Consider the following 14,178-nt stretch of genomic DNA (forward strand, 5'->3'; position numbering starts at 1 on the left):
ACTTAAGTTAATATAACAACTTTATTTTATTGTGTTTTTTTGTTTTTCTTTATTTTTTATTTTTATTTTTTAAATTTTTTTTTGTTTTTTTTTCTTAATTTATATCTAAAAATTCCTCTATGGAGTAGAAGGAGTTGTCATTCAGAAATTCTTTTAATTTCTTTTTAAATACTTTTGATACTATTTGGTAAGTGACCGAAGACTTTAGTGCCAGTATAATTCACCCCTTTCTGTGCCAAAGTTAGATTTAATCTTGAATAGTGAAGATCATCCTTTCTCCTAGTATTGTAGTTATGCACACTGCTATTACTTTTGAATTGGGTTTGGTTGTTAATAACAAATTTCATAAGAGAGTGTATATACTGAGAAGCTACTGTGAATATCCCTAGATCCTTAAATAAATGTCTGCAGGATGATCTTGGGTGGACTCCAGCTATTATTCTGATTACACACTTTTGTGCAATAAATACTTTATTCCTCAGTGATGAATTACCCCAAAATATGATGCCATATGAAAGCAATGAGTGAAAATAGGTGTAGTAAGCTAATTTACTAAGATGTTTATCACCAAAATTTGCAATGACCCTTATTGCATAAGTAGCTGAACTCAAACGTTTCAGCAGATCATCAATGTGTTTCTTCCAATTTAATCTCTCATCAATGGACACACCTAAAAATTTGCAATATTCTACCTTAGCTATATGCTTCTGATTAAGGTCTATATTTATTAATGGCGTCATACCATTCACTGTACGGAACTGTATGTACTGTGCCTTATCAAAATTCAGTGAGAGTCCGTTTACAAGGAACCACTTAGTAATTTTCTGAAAGACAGTGACAATTTCATCAGTTAATTCTTGTTTGTCAGGTGTGATTACTATACTTGTATCATCAGCAAAGAGAACTAACTTTGCCTCTTCATGAATATAGAATGGCAAGTCATTAATATATAATAAGAACAACAAAGGACCCAAGACTGACCCTTGTGGAACCCCATTCTTGATAGTTCCCCAGTTTGAGGAATGTGCTGATCTTTGCATGTTACGAGAACTACTTATTTCTACTTTCTGCACTCTTCCAGTTAGGTACGAATTAAACCATTTGTGCACTGTCCCACTCATGCCACAATACTTGAGCTTGTCTAGCAGAATTTCATGATTTACGCAATCAAAAGCCTTTGAGAGATCACAAAAAATCCCAATGGGTGGTGTTCGGTTATTCAGATCATTCAAAATTTGACTGGTGAAAGCATATATGGCATTTTCTGTTGAAAAACCTTTCTGGAAACCAAACTGACATTTTGTTAGTACTTCATTTTTACAGATATGTGAAGCTACTCTTGAATACATTACTTTCTCAAAAATTTTGGATAAAGCTGTTAGAAGGGAGATTGGACGGTAATTGTTGACATCAGATCTATCCCCCTTTTATGCAAAGGTATAACAATAGCATATTTCAGTCTATCAGGGAAAATGCCCTGTTCCAGAGAGCTATTACACAGGTGGCTGAGAATCTTACTTATCTGTTGAGAACAAGCTTTTAGTATTTTGCTGGAAATGCCATCAATTCCATGTGAGTTTTTGCTTTTAAGCAAGTTTATTATTTTCCTAATTTCAGAGGGAGAAGTGGGTGAGATTTCAATTGTATCAAATTGCATAGGTATGGCCTCTTCCATTAACAGCCTAGCATCTTCTAATGAACACCTGGATCCTACTATATCCACAACATTTAGAAAATGATTATTAAAAATATTTTCAACTTCTGACTTTTTGTTCGTAGAGTTTTCATTCAATTTGATGGTAATACTGTCTTCCTCTGCTCTTGGTTGACCTGTTTCTCTTTTAATAATATTCCAAATTGTTTTAATTTTATTATCAGAGTTGCTGATTTCAGACATGATACACATACTCCTGGATTTTTTAATAACTTTTCTTAATATAACACAGTAGTTTTTATAATTTTTGATAGTTTCTGGGTCACTACTCTTTCTTGCTGTCAGATACATTTCCCTTTTCTGGTTACAAGATATTTTTACACCCTTAGTAAGCCATGGTTTGTTACAAGGTTTCTTACGAGTATATTTAACTATTTTCTTGGGGAAGCAGTTTTCAAATGCATTTACAAAAATGTCATGAAATAAATTATATTTTAAATTGACATCAGGTTCACGGTACACCCCATCCCAGTCTAACTGCTGTAGGCTTTCCCTGAAATTTGCAATTGTTAAATCGTTGACTGAACGTACTACTTTGGAGGACTGTTTAGTATTGCTGAATGGAGCTATGTCATATATTGTAACTAGCTGTGCACCATGATCAGAAAGACCATTCTCAACAGGCTGAGCATTTATCTGGTTAAACTTATCTTGCTCTATAAAGAAGTTATCTATCAGTGAGCTGCTATCCTTTACCACCCGAGTAGGAAAATCAATAACGGGTGTCAAATTGAAAGAACCGAGTAATACTTCAAGGTCATTTTTCCTATTACCCTCTTTCAGAGAATCTACATTGAAGTCCCCACAAATAAAATTTGCTTCCCCCTGTCTGACAGATAGCACAACAAGGAGTCCAAATTTTTCAGAAATAGATGAAAATTTCCTGATGGGGACCTATATACAGCTACAATTATAAATGTGCCTTTATTTAATTTAAGCTCACAGGCACATGCTTCTATATGTTTCTCTACACAAAACTTTTTTGTTTCTATACTTTTTGCACAATGATAACTTTTGACATATATGGCAACTCCTCCTTTCTCCATATTTTCTCTCATTACATGTGCAGAGAGCTTATATGCACTTACATTTACCTTATCCATATCAGTAACAATGTGATGCTCAGACAGGCATAGTATATCTATTTCATTCTCAGCTTCTAAATCTTCTAAACAAACCAGAAGCTCATCTACTTTATTCTTTAAACTCCCAATATTTTGATGAAATATACACAGAACCTGTGCAGAAAATTGGAGTAGAGATCAACATAAACATCATTTCATCCCTTCTTATTGCTCATGAAAACCACATATTGCATGTTGTACCACCATACAGAGAGATCTTCAGAGGTGATACTCCAGATTGCTGTACACACCGGTACGTCTAATACCCAGTAGCATGACCTCTTGCATTGATGCATGCCTGTATTTGTCATGGCATACTATCCACAAGTTCATCAAGGCACTGTTGGTCCAGATTGTCCCACTCCTTAACAGCAATTTGGGGTAGATCCTTCAGAGTGATTGGTGGGTCATTTTGTCCATAAACAGACCTTTTCAGTCTGTTCATTAGGGTTCATGTGTGACCACTCCAGTCGAGTGATGTCATTATCCTGAAAGAAGTCACTCACAAGATGTGCACGAAGGAGGTGCGAATTTTCGTCCATGAAGATGAATGCCTCACCAATATGTTGCCGATGTGGTTGCACTATTGGTTGGAGGGTGGCCTTCATGTATTATTCAGGTGTTACGGCGCCTTCCATGACCACCACGGCATACATCGGCCCCACGTTATGCCATCCCAAAACATTCGCTGGACAGTGTGTCTAAGGTGTTCAGCCTGACTGGGTTGCCTCCAAACATGTCTCTGACCATTGTCTGGTTGAAGGCCTATGGAACACTCTTTCGTGAATAGAACATGATACCAATCATGAGCGGTCCATTCAACTTGTTGTTGGGCCAATCTATATGATGCTGCAGGGTGACGGACTGCGCCAAGGATGTCGGGAGTGAAGTTGCACATCATGCAGCCTGTTGTGCATAGTTTGAGTCATAACACAACGTCCTGTGGCTGCAAAAAAAGTATTATTCAACATGGTGGCATTGCTGTCAGGCTTCTTCTGAGACATAATCTGTGGGTAGCAGCCATCCACTGCAGCAGTAGCCCTTGGATGGCCTGAGTGAGGCATGTCATGGGCAGTTCCTGTCTCTCTGTATCTCCTCCATGTCTGAACAACATCGCTTTGGTTCACTCTGAGATGCTTGGACCCTTTTCCCTTGATGAGAGTCCTTCCTAGCACGAAGTAACAATGCAGATATGATTGAACCATGGTATTGACTGCCTAGGCATGACTGAATTACAAACACAAGCCGTGGAATGATTGTAGCTGATCGGCTGTCGGACCACCTCCATCTAATAGGCGTTGCTCATGCATGGTTGTTTTGGTCTTTGGCGGGTTTAGTGACATCTCTGAACAGTCAAAGAGACTGCATCTATGATAAAATATCCACAGTAAATGTCGATCTTGAGGAGTTCTGGGAACAGGGGTGATGCAAAACATTTTTTGATGTGTGTACGTGAGACTATCCTAGCTTCTCATACTGATACCTCCACCATTGAGGATAGGAGAGGGGTAGTTTGGCGAAAGTTAAAAAGGAAAGGGAGATCACTAATAGGCCAGGATGAGAGGGATCAACCAAAAGGAGGACAAGGGTAGACCAAGTTGAAAGCTAGGGGCAGGGGATGGGGGTGGGGGTTGAAGGTCAGAGACAGTATGAAGACAATGATGTGGATTGGTAACCACCAGTCCAGAGATAATCAAGACAATAGAGCAGCAAAATAAATTAAGAGATAAATGAAAAACAAATTAAGTACTAGATAAGTACAGGAACAGAGCAATGGAAAACAAAAAGGGGAGAGAGAAGGATTAGGATTAGAATGTAAAAGTAAAAGGAAAATAAAGGAAATGGTGTAACATAATGGAGGAGGGAATGTGTTAAAGTCCAGGAGTGTTTCGGGATGCAAGGATATTTCGGAGGGCAAGTTTTGATATACGGAGTTCAAGGAAACTGTTAGTAGTATCAAGTGGAGTGATTCAAATAACCCATGTGGTGTAGCAGAGCAATCTTGCTGTAGAGCACATCCAGTTACTCGGTACTGGAAGTTGGCATGGTGACGGTTCTTCCATACACATTGATGCACTTAGCTATTTTAGTGTTGATCATTCCTACATAAAACGCTGTACGGTAGTTACAAGTTAAATGGTGAACAAGAAGTAATAGTTTTACAAGCTGCTCTGCCTCTGTATTTGGGATTTGCCAGTGGTGGATCTGGAGTCGATGGTAGTGGGATAGTGCCTCGGGAAGGCTTTCAATGGGAGCAATTGCAAGGGTAGGAAATTTGGGTTAAGGATAATGGTTTGAGAATGTCATATGGCTTAACTGGCAATGATAGTAGTTTAAGAAAAAGTTCTGACAAACACAATCACAATAGTTTATAAGACTTGACATCGTCAGTCGAGGGAGTCATAGTGATCTCTACTATTTATTATACATTTTAATGGTGTTGTTCACAATATGCTATAGTAATTTTATTATATTATATTGCAATCAAGACCATTAAAAGGAAAGTTACATGTAACCCAGCTAATATGCACTTGCGTCAGGGAGGTACATGCTATATTGGAATAAAACTGTTCAACATGTTGCCTGATGATTTAAAACATATACTAAATATAAATGCATTTGAAAAATCTACCATACCACTGCTTCTATGCAGTAAGTGAATACATGAAGCTTAATTTACGTAATTTGTAATGTTTAGGCTTACATACAATCATGATTATTTATTTATGAACACTAGATTTAAGTCATACTAAATTTTCCTCTTGCACACTGCACTGCACATGATCAACAGGATAAGTAAATAACTAAATAAATCTCACTTCCTTGAGATGAGGTAAACTTGGCAAAAACATCACTCTACTTACACTATAATAATGTAGGATCATAATATGCATGCAGTATTACTTTTGACACTGCTGTGCAGAATTATTACGAGATTTATTTGAATTTAGAGATTTCCTGTGAAGACAAACCATTCATTACACCATTGTACTACACTAATATTTTGAGCACAGGCCTTAAAAGGGATGAAATTTTGATGATTCTACCTATCTCTGATAATTTGGCTGTTTATATAGCCTCCTGTTGATATCCTTACGATGTTGCACACAGTAAAAATATTATGTTGAAAATTCACCCAAATATACTATACTTGTGAAATTTGCAACACCTAGAAACAATGACTGAATAACTTCAATTCAGAGGACATCCTACAGCAGTCCATCAGCATTGGTGATTAAGAAACATTAGACAAAGTGCCAGTATGCCTTACTGAAGTCGATGACTGGAATATCGATATGCAAGATAGTGCAAATGCAAAGAGTGATTAGTCTCAAGGATTAATGGGACGAGTTTGTCACAGTGTGACATTTCCTGCTGCTTTGACAGTGGCACATGTTTGGAGCCAGAAACCACAAGGTGGCACATGCAGTGATGAGCTGGTACAGGGTCCTGCAGGGAGCAAAGAGCATGGGACAGCCACCACCATATCTGCATATTTGCAACAGACATTTTGCACTTTTGCACTTTTTGCACTTGGAGCTGTATCGGGATCCATGTGCATCGACACATATACGTCTAGATTCATCAGACATATGGAAAATCCCTGACATGCTCGACATTTTAACCTTCTATCCAGCATCATTAGTATTAACTGAATCACTGAGAAGAACTGAATGTTACAACCAATTGGTGATGGTTATACGTATGAACCTTGGCCAACCAGAATATGGGCATGGCTATAAATTATTTTCAGTAGTGTTGCCCTTGTTGTTGAAGGCTGAAAAACTTTGCATCAAATGATGGCTCAAGTCTCATGTGCAGGGAAGAGTGCTTTAAAGTTGTGAGACCAAATGTTTGTTGATTATTTCTCACAGATCCAGGTCATTTCGTTCCAAATGTGATAAAATGTCAAAGAGAAAATGTAAATTTATGATAGTTCACTAAATAAGTTATTTATGATTTGACAATCAACAACTGTATCAAATAATATTACAAATCATACAGGAATTTGAATTTCCTGATATCAGCTGCAATGGATATGAATGTACTGGCCAACACAATTATCATTAGCCAAGACAGGGCACATGACAATAAAAATGATCTCAATTGCTTGTTGTAGTGTCACCCCCTGTGTTGGAATTAAATAATGTTGCGAGCTTAAAGTGAGAAGTTGGCTACATAATACTTCAATATAAGAGAGTGGACAGTGATAATGAATGTTTGGATTGGGTCAGGATGTGCGCACAGATAGCCGAAATGGTTCCGGCAATGGCTGGCAATAAGCAGGAAATCTGACCCAGAACTGTGAGAAATAATCAACAAACATTCGGTCTGACAAGTTTAAAGCACCCTTCCCTGCAAAATTTTTCAAGTGACAGTCCAGTACAAATATGTCACTACTGAGTAATACATCTGTATCCATTGTAGCTGAAGTCATGAATTTCACATACAGTGAATAATATGGAATAAATGTTAAAATGCATTAAGCAATAAGAAATGAACATGAAGCACAAGTATAATTTATGCAGTGATGCACCACAGCCTAGTTTCCAAGCACTGCGACATGTAGTGAGCAAAGGTGCACACCCATCCTGTACCCAGCAATGAGGAAGTGCCCAGGGTTAGTATGCTACTCACTTGTTGTTGTTATCTGACTTTGAATTAGTGTGTGATTTGTTGTCCTGTAGTATCTCTGTGCACTCATAAAATGTGCAATAACCACCTCATTAGCCAAAACAGGTGTTGGCATTGAAAAAGTCAGTGCCTAAACTGTTCCATGTCGCTGCCTGCTTTGCACTATAGCCATAAACAGTTGAGTACGTTACATCCTTGAAATTACATTTAAGTAATATAATGCTATTCACTGGATCCATTTTCATTATGATTCACTGGGCCAAAAATAGTGAAACAGTACAGTCAACATCCGCACTATCGTATGCACTGCGATAGCGAAACCACAGACATATATAATTACAATGTGAACAGTGCAGCCCAGTTTATGTGACTATTTTACAAGAATATACCAATAACATCACTAAATGCAAGAAATGGTGTTCGTGAGACAGTGAACTATACATTTTACAGCACAGGTATATTATGCAGTGGAAGAGTGGGAGAACTACAAGTGATTGTCAGGGGGTGCAAATAGCCTATGTGTTTCCATTAGGCACTGTGAAGTGTAGCAAAACAGTTATTTTTAATCTTCAACTATTAATTTCCAAGCTAAAGCAATGGATATGACCATTCCAATGTTTCAAGACAAAAAGTGACAGTGGTCTGGATCATTTGATTTAACTGTTTTATGTGTAATGACAAAAGTAGTACAATAATCAGTTTAACATTAATGTACAAGATTCCATAATGCCAGGAGAAGCTTGGTAAGCTGATTCTGTATGTCGTGAACAGGGCAATGGAGAGGAGAGTGTGATGCAAGAGATGCACACTTGGAGGAAAGACAGACACACAGCCTCAGTGGTGGGCAGTTGACAAAGAAGGATGTACCAGAAGCATGTCAAGGGACCACACAGATTATGCAATATTTCTCTGAACTGGGCGTTGAAGTCTCTGTGTCCCTCCTGATGAAGAAAGTCTGCTTACACCATATGCTTTTTCCTGCATTGTTTCATTTCTCTGTCTTCACCGTATAGTCACAGTATACTGTGCTCAGTGCATGTCTAAAATTCTTCTTATGCTGTCAAGGTGTGGAGTGAAATACACAATGGCAGATGTACTGTTCTGATTACCTTAAAGTCAAGAGAAAGTAAATTTAGAGGGAGTAACTGGTGTCAGTAAGATTAAGATTACATTCTCTATACGGGGTGATATTTTTCACCTTGTACAAACTCTAGGGATTGATTGATGAGAGGGTACAGAACAAAAAAGGTCTAATGAACTTATGCCCAGAAATGCATGATTTCCATGCAAGAGACCATTTATTCAATCACACTTTGTTACAGAGACTGCAGTCTAATACGCACTGCACCACGCAGGCACAGTTATGGTATGCACGGTTTCCTCCTAGAGGGTGATGCTGTTCCTCATACGTCATGCCCTAGCGCCCTCTACTGCCATTTTGTGTCCAATTCACTTCCTTGCTGACTCACCTTATAGTGGATGTGATACAGCATCGTGAACAATTGTTCCATATTCGAATCGAGACTTTGTTGACATGGTGTTTACTTACGGAAAGGCAAATGACAATGGGTGGCAGGCAGCAAGTCTGCGTCAGGAGACCTATCCCCTCCAACAACAAGCACTGAGTTCAATGTCTGCAACAATGTTTCGCCATTTGTCTGAGACAGGGTCGTTTCAGGAAGCAGGAAATCATGAAGGACGTGCCCGAAATGTTTGGACGCCAGACTTGGAGGAAAGTGTGATTAACACTGTGGAAGGCGACTGCTGTGTCAGTAGCAGTCAGTTGGGCCTCTAGTACAGGGTAAGCCAGAAGACCCTGTGGAACATTCTCCAATTGTTACTACTCTTATCAGTTACAGTGCGTGCAGGGCTTACTAGCGACAGACTTTCCACATTAGGAACGGTTTTGTCACTGGCTTCTTCAGCAAGCAACCAGTATTAGTGTCATCCATCCTATTCACAGATGAGGCCCCGTTTATGCGGAGTGGTATCTTCAACTTTCATAACAGTCGTCTGTGGGATAGTATGCAGAATCCTCATAGTCAGGTAACAGCAAATCACCAGCATTGTTTCTAGAATAAAATTTTCACTCTACAGCGGAGTGTGCGCTGATATGAAACTTCCTGGCAGATTAAAACTGTGTGCCGGACCGAGACGAACTCGGGGCCTTTGCCTTTCGCGGGCAAGTGCTCTACCAACTGAACTACCCAAGCACGACTCATGCCCCGTCCTCACAGCTTTACTTCTGCCAGTATCTCGTCTCCTACCTTCTAAACTTTACAGAAGCTCTCCTGCGAACCTTGCAGAACTAGCACTCCTGAAAGAAAGGATATTGCGGAGACATGGCTAAGCCACAGCCTGGGGATGTTTCCAGAATGAAATTTTCACTCTGCAGCGGAGTGTGCGCTGATATGAGTGCTAGTTCTGCAAGGTTCGCAGGAGAGCTTCTGTAAAGTTTGGAAGGTAGGAGACGTGGTAACGGCAGAAGTAAAGCTGTGAGGTCGGGGCGTGAGTCGTGCTTGGGTAGCTCAGTTGGTAGAGCACTTGCCCGCGAAAGGCAAAGGTCCCGAGTTCGAGTCTCGGTCCGGCACACAGTTTTAATATGCCAGGAAGTTTCACACCAACATTGTTGCAGCCGGAATGTGTGGGCCGGGATAACTGGCGACCGTATTTTAGGACCAGTCTTCTTCCACTTTGCCTAATAGGCCGGAGCTATCGGTGTTTCTTGCGGATGAGTTTACCTCCCCTGCTGGAAGAAGTGCCATTGATCATCAGAAGAGTTATGAGGCTGCTACATCATGATTTTCCAGCTCACGTTGCCGTTAATGTGTCAGTCGTGTCTTGCCTGGTCGGCGGATCGGACGACGGGATCCAGTTGCTTGGCTTGCTCTTTGATGGGGTCTCAACGAGTGCGATTGGTGGTTTTGGAGCCATCTCAAAAGTATCGTGTATGCAGGCAGACCCTATTCAAATGTGGAGACATTGGTGCAGCGTATTCATACTGCCTTTGACAGTGTTTAGATGCTATAGAATCCCAAAAGGAAGATGGATCTCACTGTTGTTCAGCAGTAAGCGTGTGTATCTTCCGTGTTCCACTCATGGTGCGTCTTGTCTGACCTACGTATGACATCACAATTCCCGAAAAGGAATCTGATAAATATCCGCCTTACGAAGCAATAAACCACCCTTCAGAGTACCGAGTAAGGCTGCAATCTTCTTAGGAGACCGGAAAATCACATTAACACGTTTTTCGAGAATACAACTTAATCTTCAAGGAAAGAGCACCCACATCAAGCAAAAAGGCTTTTAATGTACCGGTATTATTTTCTTCTTCGAGATCACGTATTTGCTGTCTAGAATTCACAGTGAATGCTCTGCGAATTTGTTGCCGGAAATATGCATTCGCTTAAAAATGCTTTTTGAGGTGTGTGAGCTCTTCTTGCAAATTATCACTACCAGGTATACACCGAGCGAGGTGGCGCAGTGGTTAGACACTGGCCTCGCATTCGGGAGGATGACGGTTCAATCCCGCGTCCGGCCATCCTGATTTAGGTTTTCCGTGATTTCCCTAACTCGCTCCAGGCAAATGCCGGGATGGTTCCTTTCAAAAGGGCACGGCCGACTTCCTTCCCCGTCCTTCCCTAATCCGATGAGACCGATGACCTCGCTGTCTGGTCTCCTTCCCCAAACCAACCAACCAACCAGGTATACAGTGCGACCTGTGCGCTAAGGACTACTCGTTACGCCGCGAGAAGTGCACGCAGGCGGTCAGCCTGCCAGCGCTCACCTGCAGCTGCAGCAGCAGGCGGTAGCCGGGCGGCCCCAGCAGCTGCCCCTGCCCCCGGCCCCAGATCACCAGCGGCAGCATCGCCAGCACCTGCAGCAGCGACCGGATCACCAGCAGCTCCATGGGGTCGATGGTGCGCAGCGCCTTCACCGCCGCAGAGCTCAGCGTGAAGCACGCGCCGGACATGAAAGCCAGCAAGATGCCGCACCAGTTCGTCTTCTGTGGGCGGTCCTGGTCCACAAAAAAACAACAACACATCACCAAAACCATTCAGCTCTGTACAAACCAGGTGATTTATTGATTTGTCTCACTGCCTCTTCTACTTCATTTGCAATGCATGTCGGTTGTCAATAACCATAACTGTTTGTGTGGGCGACTCTGTTGGTTCGAAGTGCAGTGCGAAGTAACACAGCACATAACGTTACATACATATTCCATGATTCTGTGTCAACAGGAAGTAGCCTATACGTTTTGATAGGTGAGTTTCCGAGTATCAAAATATGGCATAAATGGTCATATATTCTTATTGCATTGACCTAGAACCTTAAATTTGAAACACGGCCAGGGGCAAACAGAACTTAGTATGTGACATAAATTTCAATTTGATACAATTGCCCATTCGTGCGAAAAATGGGCCTTAATAGACGGACTGACAGCCAGACAGACAATCGGGTAACAAATGACAATTTTTTCTACAGTGATATAATTACACATTAACAATTTTCGGATTGATTCCCTTAATTGTAGGGTGAAAACTTACTTCTTTCCCAATTGCGTGATTGTAGGCTAACGGTAAGTGCCATAAAGCTTTTCGTGAGTGAGTTTGCGAGTTTCGAAATATGACTTAGAAACTTGATTTTTACACCTTCAAGGACTGTAGACCATAGTATTTGACGTATATGTCAACTCAACACATCTACCTGTTCAGGAGGAAATCGGTTTTTAACACAAACAGACAGACAGAAAGACAACAAAGTGATCCCCACGAAGGGTTCCGTTTTTACCGATTAATGTACGGTACCCTAAAAACTAGGCGTTATTTAAGGAACGAATCAGCTGATTCATTTCTTTAGTTTCAACTATGAAAAAATACAAATTACGTCAATATAAAGTAAAAAACATGAATAAATTTTTGTTAAATATGCGTTTATTGTGTTATTATTTTGCTTTCATAGATTATGGTTTTTACAACAATGTAGTAGTGAAAGGAATTTCTCTTCACCTTACTTATTTAAAGCTTTCGAGTCACCATTTTGTATTAAAAACATGGTCGTGTGGGAGCTATTTTTAAGCACAGCGGACTCGATAAAGGGAAGTGATTCTGAAAGCAGTGCAATAACAAAAAAATATCTCTGTATCATTTTTCTGAATACCGGTTCTATTTTTGGACCTGTGACTGCAGCGGGCTCCATATATTCTCCACGTGGAGGAACGTATAAGCGAGGAGCTGACGGCGTGTCTTTATTTACGTCGTCGCTACTTCTGACCACTTCGGCTTAAGCCGGACTTCGCACTCCGCGCAGGCGCTCAACATTTGCATACCGCAACCAGCTGCAGTCCAGTTGGCGTTCGAGTTAAAGAAAGAAAAGTAAGAAGACTTTTCAAGTACGTCTTCTAAAGCGAAAACTCGCTAATGAAGCTACAGAAAAAGTAATACAATAATCCGGTTGCTATACCGGATTGTTCGCTCTTACAGTTTCTTCCCATCATGTACGCAAAACTGCCTCCGTAATATAAACTTCTTTTACTTTACTCTATAGTGAATCTGAGCAACACAGAGTATATGCGGAAGGTCAATCTTGACACAAAAAAATAAAAATAAAAAAGGAACTCGTATCAATTATTGGTAAGATATTCGTTCCCTCAGATCTGTCAGGAAACCGTTTTTCTTCTTCCTGTGTTTCTTCTTAGCGTTCTCTTTTTCCTTCAATGATTATTTTCTGTAACCCTGTTTTCTTAAGAATGTGTCCCACCTTGCTCTACTTTTTTTTTGCCTAGCATTATAGGAAATCCAAGCGAACCGAGTCCAGCGGAAACATTATGAACAGTGTTATTTGTCACGATGAACATTGCAGACGTAAGCCTAACTTTGAACAATACAGTGTGGGACGGATACACGGGGAATTCTGAAAGTTGTAGTGGCAACCCTGAAGAGTTGGCACGAAGTAGAATCTTCCTGTGCGCAATTCCTTGCCATTTAAAAAAATCACTGCGTCATTTGTCAGTTTACCGTGAAGGTATTTTACAACAATAGTGACAGTATGACTTCTGTTCGGAGGCAGATCGGCAAGTCGCTACCTAAACGACGAACGTTGGACTGGGAGTAGGGGCGAAGATAATGTGAGTGTGTTCCCTTGCCCCCACCCCTCACAAATTGCCTTACCTAACGCCCTGCGATTCTTCCTTTGGCGGTACATTAATGACCACGTTTATGTACCCCGCCGGCCCCAGCTGCCAACAACACTGCAACTGCTCAGAGAACGCACCAGTAATGCTGTGATGACCCTCGGCACGATATTGCTATGTAACATGTGGAACAAACTCGACTAGTCCTTGGACGTGTGTCGTGTGACTGGAGGAGCACATGTAGAAAATTTGTAGAATGCAAAATGCAGACTTGGTCAGTTTATGGTTCTATTCGTGTATCAGTCATATATGTAGATATAATACACTGAAGAGCCAAAGAAACTGGTATAGTCATGTATATTCAAATACAGAGATATGTAAACAGACGGAATACGGCGCTGCTGTGCGCAACGCCTGTATAAGACAACAAGTGTCTGGCGCAGTTGTTAAATGGGTTACTGCTGCTACAATGGCAGGTTATCAAGAGTTAAGTGGGTGTGAACGTGGTGTTATAGTCGTCGCACCAGCAGGATCTCTGAGGTAGCCATGAAATAGGGATTTTCCCATGCGAC

At 40.8% G+C, this 14,178-nt stretch overlaps 1 protein-coding gene across 1 annotated transcript in view; it reads right to left on the minus strand.

The window, feature by feature from the left end:
- LOC126234303 (solute carrier family 35 member G1-like) overlaps positions 1-14,178 on the minus strand; it is a 272,461-nt gene that overhangs the window by 26,963 nt on the left and 231,320 nt on the right. The window contains exon 5 of the mRNA XM_049942993.1: positions 11,261-11,491. Within this exon, the coding sequence (XP_049798950.1) occupies positions 11,261-11,491 (231 nt within the window). The remainder of the gene's footprint in view (positions 1-11,260; positions 11,492-14,178) is intronic.

Source organism: Schistocerca nitens, chromosome 1 (genome assembly GCF_023898315.1).
Source record: "Schistocerca nitens isolate TAMUIC-IGC-003100 chromosome 1, iqSchNite1.1, whole genome shotgun sequence".
NCBI lineage: Eukaryota > Metazoa > Arthropoda > Insecta > Orthoptera > Acrididae > Schistocerca > Schistocerca nitens.